The sequence below is a fragment of the Gambusia affinis genome, linkage group LG09 (genome assembly GCF_019740435.1).
Source record: "Gambusia affinis linkage group LG09, SWU_Gaff_1.0, whole genome shotgun sequence".
Lineage (NCBI taxonomy): Eukaryota > Metazoa > Chordata > Actinopteri > Cyprinodontiformes > Poeciliidae > Gambusia > Gambusia affinis.
In genome coordinates, this window is record NC_057876.1 from 29450841 (window position 1) to 29468227 (window position 17387).

Below are 17387 nucleotides of genomic sequence, written 5' to 3' on the forward strand. Positions count from 1 at the left end.
AGTAGCATTGGCTTTAGCTGCTGGCTGTCGACATGAAATTTTAAATGTACGCCCGATATAAAATGATTACTGCTAATGATCAACAACTAGATAGCAAGGTCAGGGAAAAGTTTTAATTAAAAACAAAAAGCCAGGGAGAGGGAAGCAGTTCAGTTACGCTAACTTAACTTTGACAACCTTAACATGTGGATGTGCTGCAGAATTTGGTGTTTTGGTTCAGTTAATAATTTAAAAAGCGACCCACACATCAAGTCTGATAGATCATCAGCAGAGTAATTGCTTAAATTAGCTAAACATCCACCGCTGTGTTAGCTTAGCTTAGCTAATAGCAGCAGTAGCTAATCTCCCACAGCGATCACTTATTAATGGCAAAATAAACATCAAGCCTAAAAGCATAAAGCCGTAACGGACTGGATGTTCTGTTTGCGTGTTTTTGATACATACAGTGCTGTTGTTGTCAGTTGCTATGGAAACGGCTCTGTGTGTAGCGTAGCTGACAGAGAGTGAGGAAAGGGAAGGATGTTGCATCATTTCTGCGTTATTTTCCTGCTGTGGCGCTGAGTTAACTCCTTCACCTCCAGGGTTCACGTTGTTCATGTTTTTCCTGCAGCGCTGCTGTGGATGTTAGCGACAACATGCAGCGGGTCCAAAATGTGACTCTGTTTTACCAAACAAATCAAGAGGAAACTTTTGAGTGAGAGCAATTTGTTTGCCGATGAGGGGCAGGAGGACGAAGAGGAATCAGGTGTGGATGCTGCTTAAATCTGGTCTGATAAATCCGTCTGAGTTTGTGAAGGACGGAGCGGCGCTTTGCTAACGGTTTGAACCGGAACAACTTTTATCTTTTATGGATTTTATTTTGAAGGACTGAGGAGTGAAAACCTTTTCTCTGCCTGGTCCAGACGTCTTTTAGCGCTGCAGAGTTGATTGGTTTAAATTGAAGGGCCATAAACCTGGCAGTAAACCGGACAACCTGTTGGGTTTACACTGCAGTCGTAACAGAACCAGAAGCGGTTCTGGTCCAGTTTGAACACAGCAGCAAAGATTTCATTAAGCAGATGTAACCTCCTGCATCCTGTTAATGTTTGTGTCACAAAGTAGCATAGCGTTGTATTTATGAAGAGCAAAGCCTGCAGACTGGCAACAATAACATGATTTAATAATAATAATAAGAGCCTTCAGGTGTTGAAGGGGTTTTTACCTGCTGCTGGTTTTTACGGCTCTCTGAAGACGTTTCTACTGAATCAAACTAATTCAGGCCGACTGTGAAGGTCGCTGAGAACCGCAGTTAAGTGTCATGACACAAGTCGAAGGAAATTGGGTTTGAAGTGTTGGAATCCATGAGAAGAACGCGAAAAGGCCTACAGGAAATCAGCGGAGAGGGAGACGTCTGGCTGCATCAGCCGTGGAAACCGTCAGCGACCTTCTGAAATCATTAAACTGGTTCCTGATTTAACATCCTCCTTCACCCTCTGAGCAGCGGCTGTCAGAACCGGCCCGGTTCCCCCGCTCCATTATAAACAACATTTGGGGAGGTTAATGAGAGAAAAACAGTGCTGACCTCAGCTGCTCGCCCACTTTTCCTCAGGCCCGTCGATCCCACAACGTCCTCCCTGGGAAGCCACTCCAGACCTCATTTGCATCTAATTTGAGTGGAGGGCCCCTTAAGGAGCGAAAACAGGACGGCTTTTCTCCCCGGGGTTCACTACACACCTGTTCTACTGGGACACACACACACACACACACACGCACACACACACGCCCACACACACACACACACACGCGCACACACACCCACACACACACACACACACGCCCACACACACACACACACGCCCACACACACCCACACACCCACACACACACACACGCCCACACACACCCACACACACACACACACACACCCCGCAGTGCTTACTTTAATGTGCTTTTTTCTGGCGCTGCAAACTGTTTGCTAACTGCTGTGAAATGTCAGGACTTGGTGCCGTGAACTCCGGAGGGAACGCTCGGATCGGGCCGAGCCGCTCCTGTTTTAAGGCTCCTAAAGTCACAAACTAACTCCAAATATTTAGTTATTCAGCTCATCATAAGAGCAGAAATCACTCATATTCAGGCTGATATTTTCACCATGTTAGTCATTCATCTATAATTATCACAGTGTCAAACTAAATATTTGATTAAATATTTAGTTTCAAGTAAAGTGTTTACCAACTGAATACCAACTTCCAACCTGAATATTTAGTTATGAATCTAACTATTTGGCTGCAAACTAAAAATTGGCTCAAATCAGAGGTTTAACGAAGTATTTAGTTAGTGAGGTAAATATTTAGTTTCTCCAAACCAAATGTTCAACTTCAAACAAAATATTTTGCTCCAAAGTAAATATATTTAGCTAGCAGCTGAATTATTATCTACTGAATACCAGAAGCTAAATAGTAATACTAACATATATTTAGTTTCCTAGCTAAATGTTTAGCATTAAGCTAACGTCTTCCCTGGGAAGCCATTCAGGGAGGTAAATGTTTAGCATAAAGCTAACTCTAATTTAGCTAATTAGTTAGCTCTTAGCTTACTAATTAGCTAGGAGCTAACAAATTAGCTCTGAGCTAAACGTTAGCTTCAAGCTACGTATTTTGCTCCAAACTAAATATTTAGTTATCAAGCCAGGCATTTGGTTTGAAACTAAATATTAAATTGAAATTAAATAGTTGGTTAGCAAGTTATTAGCACCAATATAAATATTTTATCTCTGAGATAAATATTTAGTTAGTGTGCTAACTGTCTAAATATTTAGTTTGAAACAGTGACTTTACTGCGGTGAAACTTGGCCTCCACTTTGTCCTCCTGTGAGATTATTGCAGATTATTGCAGATTATTGCAGCGAATGTTTGACTGTGACTCTGCAGAGGCTCCCTGAACCTTCCTGAGTGTCTGAGCGTCGGCCCGGTCCGGAGTGTGTCTACAGCCTCGCTGCGGGACGTGGCACGCTGCCTGGACCAACTCTTACAGAAAGCTGGGTTTTTGAATTTCTGTTCCATCATTAATGGCTTTTTGTGGAACTCCTGGCAGGATTTTTACAAGCAACACCTTCTCGGCTTTCTGTGTCCTCGCCCGGCCTCTTTCTGCCTCGCTTTGTTTCCAGCTCTTCATCTCCGTCCAGACGCTGCGCCCCTCCTCTGCTCCTGCTCTCCGTCGTCGGCCTTTTCTGTGATTAACTTTCTGTTTTTGTCACCTATGGCTCGTTCTGACATCTTTTCTTCCTGCTTTTCTTCTTTGCTAATTTGCGCCACTTCCCCTGACCTCCAGCTCCGTCTCCAGCACTTAGCTGCTCAGATTGCCAGAAGCATCTCCACTCGAGTTTTCACAGCCGCCATCCGCCTCCGCGTGCCAACCAACCGCTGAACGCACAGCAGTAGGGTCCTGCTGCCTGCGTGTGTGTGTGTGTGTGTGTGTGTGTGTGAGAGAGAGAGAGAGAGAGAGGAGAGAACGGATCGAGCAGGTCCAGCCATTGCTTCTGGCTCTTATCAAAGCTTTGTTGTGATTGGTCAGTGGACGGTGTAGCCGCCACACCCTCTGCTGTGGGACGATGGTTTGTGGTGCTCCTGGAATGTGTGTGTGTGTGTGTGTGTGTGTCTAACAGATCCAGTTTGGTAAACTGAGTTGCAGCTGATGGAATAGAAACCAGTAGCCATCCGATCACTCCTGTGACCTTTGACCTGATGTTTTTAGGACACGTTCCAGTTGGGCTAAAAAACTGATCACCATGCAAACATTTTCTAACACCTTGTCCCTGGCGGGTCCGGAGGTTCTGCTGTCTCTCCAGCCAACGTTTCGGGCGAGAGGCGGGGTCACCTGGACGGGTCACCTGGACGGGTCACCTGGACGGGTCACCTGGACGGGTCACCTGGACGGGTCGCCTGGACGGGTCACCTGGACGGGTCACCTGGACGGGTCACCTGGACGGGTCGCCTGGACGGGTCACCTGGATGGGTCGCCAGTCTGTCGCAGACATTTCATATTTTATTGATGATTATTTTTTGTTTTAAATATCTGAAATCCTTCCGGACTAATTTCCTTTTTTATCTTCAGTTTTTTCTTCACATCGTTGATTTTTTATTTTTTGGCTCTTATGAGTCACAATGGAGTAACGTGAACCTGTTGCTGTGTTAAGTTAGCCGGCAGGTTGTTGCTAGGCAACCGAAGAATTAGTGAATTAGTTGATGCTACCAGCTAGCTTAGCTCACATTGAGAGGCTAAAATCTTTCCTCTGCCTACATCTCCCAGAATGCTGTGCGGTTCTGGACCAGTGAATATTTAATTAAATGTATCGTCTGTTGGTGTTGATCATGTCATTGATTTTGATTATTGATTTTATGGTTATTAGGTTCACAAACCAATCAAGAAAAAACTTCATTTATTAGTAAAGTGTAAGTAGGAATCGCCAGTGGACGGCTGGTCAGTCATACAGATGTACCTGATGTACCTGAATGCACCATGAGTGGAGCTGTCGGTGTTTTATGTTGCTAGCTTAACGACTTTCTGCTACATGAAGCCCATTTAACATCGTTTTTCAAGCAACAAATCTAGAAACTTTTCTGTATTATTGGAGATTTTTGGTGTCAAGACCTGAAAGCACCAATCATACTTCATTATTAAATATTTCATAACATTCATTAGTAGTTTTAATCTTATTTGGACTATCTTTGATCACTTTTTCTCATAAAATCAGTTTTGTATGATGTTGGTATGGATTTCCATATTTGGCTGTGCATCAACAGAGCCAAATATGGAAATGTCTCTTTTTTAAAACCAAAATTAAGAGAGGATGTTAGCTGAAATCTGGATGGACGTAAAGCTGCTGAATCTGAGTTTCGTACACAGATCACTTCTGCTATTATGAAACACATATAATCTTGACAATGCTCAGAAACCTTCTGCGTTTTAATTTGCTCCGTCTTACTTTCTTGCAGATATGATGTTATTTCTTGTTTCCACTGATTCTGGTTGTGATCTGTGTTTGATGAGTCTGATGAAATATGATGGATTAGGTTCCCTGATTAAACCAAAATACCTCAAAACAAACCGCTGCTGCTGGAGAGCCTCTACTGGAGACACACAACCACATTTCCTCTCTGTAGACTGTTGGTAAATTACAGAAAATTACTTAAATCATTAGTTGTCAACATGGTTATGAAACATCCCCGAGGTCAGGTAGCTGCTGAGATTTCTTCCTCTTCTCTGGATCAGATTTTATTTAAGAAAAATGAAGAAAAGCCATCAGACAAGCAGACTTCCTGCTACACTTCAACTGTTACCTCTTTTTTTCTTGAGAATCTATTTATTAGCGTGCAGATGTGCTTCAGTTAGCACACGTTTAGGTACGTGTTGAATTAGCGCCATCCTCCAGCGGAGTCATTCACTGTTATCAAGTGGCAGAAGGAAGCTGGAATCGAACCTACAGCCTTCCGATTGCAAGACGACTACCCTACCATAGAGCCACAGTCGCCCCACATCACTGTTATCATGTCCCGATGTCGTCCCGCTGACGTCACGATGTCGTCACGATGTCGTCACGATGTCGTCCTGCTGTCGTCCTGCTGTCGTCCCGCTGACGTCACGATGTCGTCACGATGTCGTCACGATGTCGTCACGCTGTCGTCACGATGTTGTCCTGCTGTCGTCACGATGTCGTCCTGCTGTCGTCACGCTGTGCAGGGAACCAGTTTAGGCTGCAGCCCTGGGTCAGAGGGTGACCTCTACATGACCTCTGAGGGTGGCCGCATTCCCGCAACGTTACATGAAAACATCAGGACAGAGTTAGATTGTTTTCCTCCTTCAGCCCGGTCGACCCGGTTCTACTGGAACTCCATCATCTGCTTCACCTCCAGCTGGTTCTGAGTCAAACCAACCTGTTCCCCTCCTGGCCTGTGGGGGCGCTGCACCAAGAACCACTGAAGGAAACCACATGAAAACTTCAGAAGGCTTTAACATGAAGGTTAGCATGTTAGTTAAACATGCTAACATATAATCTGCAGCAAACTCAGATTACCTTGGGTTTACCAGTTTAACGCCAATCTGAGGCCTCCATGTCCGAACCTCTGAACTTTCCCAGAAATCCTCTCCACGGGCTGGACGTCCAACTTCCTTCTTCACCAGATAGAAACAAGATGGAGGCGTCAGAAATTAGTGTTGGAGGATTTCTCTTTAGTCTTTGGCTGAAGACCAGGAGACATTTCTGCTGCTAACGCTAGGCTAACATGTTAGCCTTCATTGTATTTACCCAGAATGCCCTGCACTGTACTCCACTTCCTGGTTTTGGAGCGGTCTCCAGTCCGCTTGGCGTTCACATCCAAATCGAACCCAGACTGAGGTTTGGAGGGCCAGAGGTCAGAGGTCGATTAGCATTTATGCCAACTGAACCAAACCGGACTGGAGTTGGATTAAATCTGATTAAACGTGGCTGGCCTGAATCCAGACTAAGTGTTATTGGATCACTATTCGCATGGAAAGCAATGGTTTGGTCTAGTCAAAGTCCAGACCTGAATCCAACTGAGATTCTGTGATTCTGCAGCTCAAACCAGTTAAATGTGACCCGTTTGGGCCTTTATGTAGGACGTTTTGTTGGTTACCATCAGCATGATGACGACGACTCGGATAAACACAGGCTGGAGGAAAATCTCATCTTATTTTAAACTTCAAACAAACCTTTGATGTCAGGAGGAGCGGCCAAATTTTCCTGCATGACAGAGTTAAACTGAGGCCACACACACACGCACACACACACACACACACACACACACACACACACGCACACACACACACCAACCAAAAACTGCTTATTCATGTTCTAGCACTGCAAAAGCACCAAAACTTACCAAATATTTCTGTAAATATCTTCAGGCACGTGAAATAAAACGTTGGTAACGTACAAGTAACTTTTTAGGAAGCTGGTTATTCTAAGTAAAGAATTCCTTAATGTTGACTTTTAAAGTTTCTAGTTTCACTGGCAGATTAAAAATATCTTATTATAAATAATCTACCAATATAACTAGAACCTTTAAAGTCAGCATTAGGAAATTATTGCCTTAAAATAAGCTTTTATATCTTCCTAAAAAGTTACTTTAGTTAGTTTTGTTTTATTTTCAGTATTTGAAGGTTTTTGCACCAGAAGCTGAACAGAAATTGTTGGTAAGATTTTGTGTTTTTGCAGTGAAATGTAAAATCTCCTGACCTGCAGCACAGCTGATGTTGCATTCAACATGAGACCAGAAACTGTGACGTGTCGTTGTGCTGGAGCAGAGAGTGTGTGCGTGTGTGTGTGTGTGTGTGTGTGTGTGTGTGTGTGTGTGTGTGCGTGTGTGTGTGTGTGTGTGTGTGTGTTAATGAGGGCAGCCATGTTGTGTTTGGTCTCCAAAGCAACACATTAAATGCTGGTTGCAGCGCTGCAGTTTTTCCCCTCCACACCTGGATGCGTGTCTCGTGTGTTTTATTGGCGGTGGAGGCGGCGTGACCGCCTGACCTCACTCAGACACACCAGCCCATCCTTGATGCTGATTGGCTGAAACTCCCAGAGCGAATTCGGGGTAAACCAGGGTTCACCTGCTCAAAATAAGACAAGAAATAATATAGCAAGAATAAAGCAAATAAAGTTATTTTTTAGAGATATTAATAAATGTTTCCAGAGGTCATGAAAGGTGAAAGGTCAGCCCCCCCCTTAATTTTAGTCTGATTTTGGTGGGGACTGGTTGACCTTTCATGACCTCTGGAGACATTTACAGATGTCTCTAAAATGTTTGCTGCACAACGTTTGGCCCCAGTTTGTTGGATTTGATGACGGAGCGAACGAACTGCTGTCAGCTGAGCGGTCAGATCAGAATCTGATGGTTGGATATCTGATTAAAGTCTAGAAACGTCTGTTTCTGTTTCTTTGGTCCTTAAACAACCAGTTTTCCATCTTTGTTATGAATATTATGTACGTTTTAGAACCGGATCTGTTCCAAGTCAACCGGTTGCCGTGTCTCCGTCTTGGAGCGTCGGCGCTCGCTTCCTGTCGTTAAAGTTTCCGATCAGGTTCCCGTCAGGCTGATGGTCCGAGCATCAAGCGGGGGGTTTCCGCGCTTTGGAGCTCAGAGGGAAAAGGAAGAAGGCAATTAGGATTCCTGGCGCAGCTGGGAGGCTCAAAGCCCAATTGGGCTTACCTATCGACCGGCGCGGCTCCACAAGGGCCCGGTGGAAAATAACAAGAGATTAGCAGTGGAAGTGGATGCATTTGGAAACCAGGCGTTGGATGGAGAACTACAAAGGATGGCGAGAAGATAAAAACGGGTCAGATGGAGATACGGACTCAGAGAGCGATGGAGGGAGGAGGACAGGAAACTGCTGCTGTGGCCGCAGTAGAAGGACAACAGAGGTTAGAAAAACAGAAACAAGTCAAACCTGAAGGGTCCAAACACCTGGATCCAGATAAACTATGGATCCGTGGTTCACCTGGATCACCTGAACTGCGTTAAACTCTCTGGACTCGTCATTTCTCCTCTCCCAGAGGCCGACCGGCGACCCGACCCTGAGGATGTTGAGGATGAAGCAGCTAACCAATCAGCAGTCACAGTTTGTCCTGAAGTACACGCCCCCTACTGGACAAACCGAACCTCCAGGTTCATCACTGCTGAACCGGAACCGGACCTCCAGGGCAGACGGACTGGAGTCTGGTTAAAGTCAGTTGTTGGGCAGCATTTTGGGTTTCCAGTAGGGGCGATAAATAGTGACAGAGTGGCAGATTATGAATGGATGAATGGATGGATGAATGGATGGATGAATGGATGGATGAATGTATTGATCCCAGAGGGGAATTTACAGCAGGTCAGAAAACAGATCAGAAAGTTGTCAGTTTGTTGACTTTTGGTCAAAATGCCGAATAAAATAATTTTTCTGCAGATCTTTGAAGTTTTATAATCTTAGTATCGTTTCTCGTCTAGTTTGATGAGTTTCAAACATCGTTACACCCCAACCGGTCAGATGACTTTGTTCACAGCAGTGAACTGTGAAAATGAACTGGTTCATTCTGAACCTGTATGAATTGAACCAGTTCTTCTTCATAGACTTTGTATAAAACTCTGAACTGTTCATTCCTGCCTGCAGATCGAATTTCTTCAGCATAACTTTATAATCCACTAAATCAGCAACAGGTTGGATCAGACAGAGCCGATTCCTTCACCTGGTGCTGCACGGCGTCCGTCTGCAGACGCGTCTCTGGAGAAGGAGGCGTTTCCACTGCGAGCGACGGAGAGATGGAGAGATTAACTGAGGAGAGGAAGGAAAACAGCCAGCGGTTACAACAAAGGAGAGAAGGAGATAAAAGACAAGAGGAAGGCGTAAAAAGTAGTTTGGTCAACTGTGAAGCTGTGAGCGATAAGAGATGAACTAGAAAGAGAGAGGTCAGACAGGAAGTGGATGGAGGGATGAACGAGACGCGACAGGAAGAGGAGAGAAAGACGGAGTTCATCATGGATGAAAACTGGCAGCAGCTGCTGGAGCCGCCGTGTTTTAATGTGAAAAATGTTAAAAGTTGACAGGAAATGAGAAAAAAAATAATAAATATTTGACTTTGGAAGAAATTATCCATCTGGAGTCTGAAAAAAGGAAAACACAAATATGCAAAGTAAACGTCAAATGTTAGCACCTACATTACATCCTAAATATTTTAAAACCATCTGTGCCAATCACATTTAAAAGTAAAATAAATGAAAATAAATATTACCTGAAATGGGCAACGGTGAGTTAGCATTTCTTTATTCTTTACTAAAAACTCTTTGGATACAAAACTGAAGTATTTATGGAGGTAAATGTTCTGTTGTTTTTGTAATTACCATTTTTGTTCAGCATAAATTTGCTAGTTGTGATTGGCTGCTATTTGTTCAAGTATTACTCTGGATTACTGTTCCCCTCCTGGCCTGTGGGGGCGCTGCACCAACAACCACTGAAGGAAACCACACAAAAACCTCTGAAGACACTGAGAGCAACTTCCTTCTTCACCAGATGGAAACAAGATGGAGGCGTCAAATTTTAGTGTTGGAGGATTTCTCTTTAGTCTTTGGCTGAAGACCAGGAGACATTTCTGCTGCTAGCGCTAGGCTAGCATGTTAGCTTTGGTTGGATTTACCCAGAATGCCCTGTGCTGTAGTCCACTTCCTGCTTTAGGAACGGTCTCTGATCCGCTTAGTGTTCACATTCAAACCAAACCCAGATCGAGGCTTGGAGGACCAGAGGTCAGAGGTCATGTAGCATTCACACCTCACCAACCGGACCGGACTTTATAAACAAGCGGACTGGCGTCGGATTAAAGCGGACTGGAGTCGGGTCAGGACACGGTGGTGCATGGCAGTGTCCTGACCCGTCGAATTTCATGCATCCTGCCCCTTTTACTCTGACGCCCTCTAATATACTAAAGTATCACTAACTGCCTCCTTCAAAGCCGAGGTTTCTGACCTTCACCGATCTGATTGAGTTTCTTCTGCTGTGCAGGTGCTCAGAGACCTGCAGCTGGGCCTGGTTCTGGTTCTGACCCGGCTGGGCTCAATCAAAGCGATTAAAGGTGTAGCTCTGATGTTTTTGGCTGTGAGAAGACGCGAAAGCTGCCCTGCTGTCGCGTTCAGCAGCAGTAAACATGAGGCCGGTTGATCGGAAAGCTTTTTACTATTCGGCTGTTTAAACCAGAACCAGATCCCCATCTGGCTGCGAACCTATTCACGTCTGATCGTCGAGTTTCTCACAGAAATGGCGTCATGTGTCTTTGGAAATCAGGGTGATGAAAGCGGCGCGAGCGAAGCGTGACGCTGCTGATTTATCGCCACGTTGAGAGGAAAACACGCCAGGAATCCTGAGACAGGAGCCGGACCACTGGTTGGCTCAGCGTGGGAATCAGGAGGCACCCGGGCCGATCCAGGACCTCCTCCGGTTCGGTTCTGGTCGGGCCGGGCCAGACTGGGCCGGGCCGACTCCCAGTTTCAGCCTGGCTCCTGTTAGAGCTCACATTTTGAAACCTAATATGGTCCTAAATCATATTTCAAAATGTTTAGGTGTGTTATGAAAGCATGTTGTGTGTGTGTGTGTGTGTGTGTGTGTGTGTGTGTGTGTGTGTGTGTGTCTGTGAACCTGGTTTTTATATCTTTGTGGGGACCCATTATTTGGCTGCATTGACGGGTTGCGGGGACCACTGCTTCTTGTGGGGACAAATCCTGGTCCATGAGGGGAAATGCTGTTTTTGGGTCAGGGGTTAGGTTTAGGCTGTTGAAAATCAATGGAAGTCAATATGAAGCCCCCACAAGATACTAAAACACGACTGTGTGTGTGTGTGTGTGTTTTGATTTCCTCTCAATAAACATCAGACTCTTTTACAGGGAGCCAGTATACACACACACACTCACAGGGTGTAGGTTCGTGTTGCGGTGTCCGTTGCTCCAATGGCATCCAGGAAACGCGACAAGCTTTTAATCTGTTGATGGAAGGAGAAGATGATTGTTTCCCTCGTTCACGTCTCCGGGTTTTTGGAAGTTTTGCCCAAAATGTTGTTGCCATCAGAGCAGTTGGAGTGTTTGTGTGCTTTGGCGTCACCCTGTTTGTGTTAGCATGTTAGTGTGCTTCTGTGCATGTGTGTGGGCTCCCGGCCGTTCTCACGCTCATTCCGCTGCCGCATTCAGAGAGATGCAGAAAAACACCGGAACACAACTGGAACATAACCGGAACCGGACTGGTACCAGAACAGAATCAGCCCAGGGTTTTATGCACATGCTGAAAACTTAAAGCCATAAACGTCACCAATGTTCAAATACTCAAGTGTTCATGGGGCTCGATGGTGAAGTTAGAAAGTCAGTTGATTATTTAGTCATAAGAGAGAAAAATTACGTACATTCAATTATAAATATTATTAATTCAGTCATAAATGTTACAGTTTCAAACTAAATATGTAGTTAAGTCAGAGCTAGCTAAAGATTTTTTTAGCTCTAAGCTAGCTAACTAAATATTTAAAGTTAAATATTTAGTTTAATAACCAAAAATTTAGCTTTTTTGCAGCAACATTTTTTGTTTTTGCCACTATCATTTTAGAAGCATTTGTAGACGTTCTACTGGTTTGGGGCGTGCTGTGGTGGTGCAGGGGGTTAGCTCGCCCCACACTTGGAGGCCTCAGTCCTTGACACGGACTTCGCGGGTTCGACTCCCGGTCCCGACAAAAAAATTTGTGCTGCACATATTTTGTTTGTGCTGCTATGGGTTTGAGGTTTGAAGATATTAATGAACCACATTACCCAAATCTAATGTTACGTCCTGTTTGTGCAGCAATCACATTTTTGATTTCATGCTGCTCTGTCAGTCTACATTGATGAAAACTTACCTTTCTCTTTTAAGATAAATGTAACCAAACTGTTTCTTCACATTTAGCCTTCAGTTAAACACTTTTCAGAGAAAATGGAAAACATTGATTGAGTTTTTAGCATTACCGTTAGCACCTGCTTTGTTTCATGTGAGAGTTATAACCTTCTGCTTCTCTCTGCAGGGATTTAAACAGAAACAACATCACCAGAATTACTAAAGTGGACTTTTCTGGACTGAAGAACCTCAGGATTCTGTAAGTTTGGTTCTTTTTTCTCAGTAACTAAAAATAGAAAATGTTCATAGCTCCTGGGAAATGTGGTGGCAGATTTGGTGTTTATTAGAAATGAACCTTTTATGGATCGATTAAAGAAGAATTAAAGACCTTCAAAGATGCTTAAAGTCCAGTTTGATCTCAAAAAGCTAAATAATCTGAGCAATCATCTAATAGTGGGAATACATTATTTGAGCAGCTTTGAAGCCAAAGGGAAACATTGACCTGCAGGAAACAATTATCTCTATTTTGTTTTTCAGTCTAAAAGCTTCTCCATTAGGAAGCCATCTTTCATCTTCCTGCTTTAAATCAAACAACTCTTCAGGCAGAAATACATTTAATAACTTCACATCATATCTGCTCTGCTCTCCTTTTGCTGCCAGTTTAAGATCCTGAAGCTTCCAGAAATTCTGCTCTGAATAAATCTCTCATAAAAAGTATTCACACCCTTTAGACTCTGCACATTTTCTCCTGTTAATTTGTTCTTTTGGAATTTTAAGAAACATAAATGAAACCTGAACCCCTCCATGGTAAAACATGGTGGTGGCAGCATCATGAACTGGTTTTCCATCCCACCTGGATTTGTCTGCAGACATTCCCAGAAGACCTGCAACCAGACGACTGGCTGCATTCATGCAGATTTAGGACTAAGGTGTCAATTGAGTTTTGGTTGGGGGTTAGGGTAAAGTTTAGGCTGCAGAAATGAATGAAAGTCAATGGAAAGTCCCCACAAAGATAGCCACGCCAACATGTGTGTGTGTGTGTGTGTGTGTGTGTGCGTGTGTGTGTGTGTGTGTGTGTGTGTGTGGAAGGGCTTTAATAACTATAATCACTGCTGGCTGCATGCGCTCCATTTTAACCAGAGCGACAGATAAAAATACACAGAGGAGAGAAACGAGTTCCTCCAAAACGACTATTTCACTTCATCTAATTTTTTACCTAAAACACAATAAATAGTGTGTGTGTGTGTGTGTGTGTGTGTGTGTGTCGGTGCAGAGAGAGAGAGGGGCGAGTGATGGGAGTGTGTGTTTGTGTGTTTTTGTGAGAGGCGAGCGGTGTGTTTCTTGTGGTCAGAGACAAACTGCTGCGACGTTCGCCTCCAATCTGGGAGGAGAAGTCCTGGGAAAAACGGGGAACCAAAAATATTCACACCAAGCGAAGATTCAGAGCTAACGGTCATTCAGCTGAATAAAAAGCTGCTCAACAGATAAAAACAAGGACAAGGAGCTTCATCCACCTGTTCTTATTCAGATCGTGATCAGATGATAAAGATTATTCTGGCTTTTAGAAAATAGAAATGATTCAGAAAATAAAATGGCTTTTATTTGATGTATGATCATTCAGCTTAGACAGGGACAACAGGCAAAAGGGGGCAGGTAGGATAATAAAGTTCAAGCTAGCAGCTTGTTCTTGCTGCCGTCTTTTCAGCGATGTTAAAGAGGACTTGATAAAACTCATTTAAATTTATTATGCAATAAATTGATTTATTGATTATTGAGACACAAACTAAAAAACTGAGCATCAAATTCTGCTGGGACTTGTGTGACAGTGAAACCCAGAGACAAAGACTCGGACTGGGATCTTTAACCTGGGATGAAATTAGGTGCGTTTGTTTTATTATCCGGGACGCCGGTGGGCGGTTCTTAACGTGTCCGCATTAAATCCGAGTAAAAATAATTTTCACTCGTTGTGAAATCAGCATCTTTACAAAATAAAAGCATTCTTACTAATTTAGTCATGACTCAGGCTGAGAGAAAAACTTCATGTAGTTTTCTATGTTGTGCATAAATTAATTATTTTAGCTCAAAGAGTTAACAGGTAACAAGTTAACAGGTAAAATAAAACTGACTTGGTGTTTCTGCTGTTTTTCTCGTTAATATGAGCTAAACAGAATTGTCCTGGTTTGTTGCTTTCCTCGTCATCAGAAGTTGATCTGTAAGCTGCATTAAAAGCATCCAGCAGTTTCCCATTAGTGATTTTCTAGCGTTATGCTGAGCGTTGGGCTGTTCGCCCACCGAGTTACCGACAGGGAAACTCAACTGCAGTAGCCACTGTTCAACCACAGAGGGCAGCAGTGAGACAACTTCAGGCCAGATATTGCATAATTTAACAAATGTACACACAAATACCCCAACATGCAACAACATAACAATAGAACCATAAAAGACCAACTTAGACATTTTAAGTGCAAAATCAGGTTAATTTACCTGACGGGTTGGTAGAACTTCTGACCCGTTTCAGTTCCTCTGTTTCCTTGTTTTTATCTCCTAAAACATTTTTCAGTTCTCCACTTTCCTCGTTTTTAGCTCTTATAGGACAGAAATCCTCCGCCCTGCTGTCTGCTGAGACGTTCTTTCTGCTTGGTCGGCTCCATCTGGAAAACCTTAGCGGCGCGTCCCACACAGATCCGGGACAGGAACGCTGGAGATGTTGGTCTGCAGGAACCACATGAAAGCCCCGAGACAAATGGGGGAAATTTGCTCTAAAGAATTGGATGTTAATTATTTGTTTTGGCTGACTAGATTAAAACATTTGTTATGCACAGAGTGTTGGTGGCAGATCTGTTCGCTCCACTGACTCTCTGTTTACTCAGCCGGTGAAGAGTCTCTGCTGCAGCCAGTCGGGACATTTCTCTGCTGTGTGCAGCGTGAAAACTAATGGTTCCTTCTCCAGGGGTATGAATACTAATGGTCTGTGTGTCATTTTGTCTACTGCAGCCACCTGGAGGACAACCAGATCAGCGTCTTGGAGAGAGGAGCCTTCCAGGACCTCAGGCTGCTGGAGAGGCTGTAAGTTTTCACACATCCAGCCAAAGTATTCACACCCTGAACTCTTTCCCATGAGTGTTGCTGGGATTTTACTGACACCCTGAAATAAAAAGCACCTGGCAGGACTGGAAACTGATGTTCTGGTACAGAAAAACCCAGAAGACGCGCAGCCGGCCGTTACTGACTCACAGCAAGAAGAATAGAAATGCACCCCACACTTTTCAGATTTTTATTTGTTAAAACATTTTGAAAATCATCATTCTGTTTTGTCTGATGACGCTCTGGTTTGAGTTAATGTCACATAAAGGTCGGATTAAAATACATGAACGTTTTTTCGTGCGTTCTCACTAAACGCATTTCACGCATCAGCCGCGCCTCAGCGATCGAGCGCAGCACGATTTGAAACGTTTGGAGCGTTTTGAGCACTTGATACATCCAGCATGTCCGAGAAATATGCTGGCAAAGGAAAACAACGGCGAAGGCGTCTGACGCCTCCACACAGACTGGATGGAAACCAGAAACAGGTTTGGTGTAGAACAAAATGTCAGGCATCTGCATTCAAAGTGCACACGCGTCAACCTCCAAGCATCAGACGCGTTTTTAATCTGCGTAACACGTTTGATGTGAACGCAGCATCTGTAACAATTAGAGCTGCTGGGAAAAAAATTATTACAAATTTAAACTCAACATTCAAACTTTTTCTTAATTTCCAAAGTTTTTTTTTCTCAGAATTCCTTTGATCTCTGAAGATTAGATAATTTTTTCCTCCAGTGGCTCTAATCCTCCACCGTAGTTACGCAACATGACAGGAAAACAGTTTAGGTGGCGTGAAAAGTTCTGCAGGGCTCCGTATTCGGCTTCCTACAGCTGCTCAGCAATTTGCTCTTGGATTTGTTGACATAACAGATTCAGAGTCACACACACACACACACACACACACACACACACAGACACGCACACAGACAGACACAGACACACACACACACACACACACACAGACACACACAGACACACACACACACACACAGACACGCACACAGACAGACACACACACACACACACACACACACCTGAAGGATGAGGTTGAATCCACGTTTATCACTGCAAAACTAAACAGTCAGATATTTCAGATAGTTTAGTCTGTAAATGTTTTGGTTTTATCTGTAAATGGAGATCAGTTGCTGAGGAGAAATATTTAATATTTAATACTTTTGGGTCAAAACTACAAAAACTGAAGAAGTTTTTCTGGTTTTAATGTTTCATTTTGCTGACCTAAATCTGAATGGAAGAACTGTAAAAAGATGCAGGTTAATCTAAAACTCATCAGGGCTTTAACTTGAAAGTCAGCAGGAATTTTATTTTATTTTTAAGGTTCACCAAGTTGATTTAACAGCAATAGACACATTATCTGTTTTTTTAGTGCTGATCGCTCTTTAGTTTTCAGTTGAGTTATAACTTTCTACTGTAATTTAAACCAAATAATTATCTCATAAAACTGTTTCTTCAGCTAAGCAACATTTCTGGACTATTTTCTCTCACATTATCAAGTTAAAATAATGACTATATTTAGGTCAGAGTTCAACCTTTGGTCCTCCAGTGATGATCTCCAGGAGACGATACACTGAACGGTTTCATCAATATTAAGGAACCGTTTACTTAAAATAAGCTCCTATATCTTCCTGAAAAGTTACCTGAAAGTTAGATTTGTGTATTTGTAAATGTTGTAAGGTATTTGCAGTAGAAACTAGACAGAAATATTTGTTAATATTTTGTGTTTTTTCATAATTTCATGTGGAGTTTCTCTCCCATCAGGTTATCCAGTCAGAAACAGTGAATATGTCTTTGTTGTAGTGAAAGTCCAGGAGGATTTTTCTCTCTGTCTTGGAGGTCAGAGGTCTGTGTCTGTCTCTTCTCCGACACTAACTCAACGCCGTGACCCCGTGACCCCGTGACCCCGCCTTGCGTCTCTTTTTCCCATC

General features: G+C 43.5%; 1 protein-coding gene across 1 annotated transcript in view; it reads left to right on the top strand.

The window, feature by feature from the left end:
* Positions 1 to 17387, top strand: part of slit3 (slit homolog 3 (Drosophila)) — a 178945-nt gene that overhangs the window by 3944 nt on the left and 157614 nt on the right. The window contains exons 2-3 of the mRNA XM_044127829.1: positions 12551 to 12622; positions 15358 to 15429. Coding sequence (XP_043983764.1) covers positions 12551 to 12622; positions 15358 to 15429 — 144 coding nt within the window. The remainder of the gene's footprint in view (positions 1 to 12550; positions 12623 to 15357; positions 15430 to 17387) is intronic.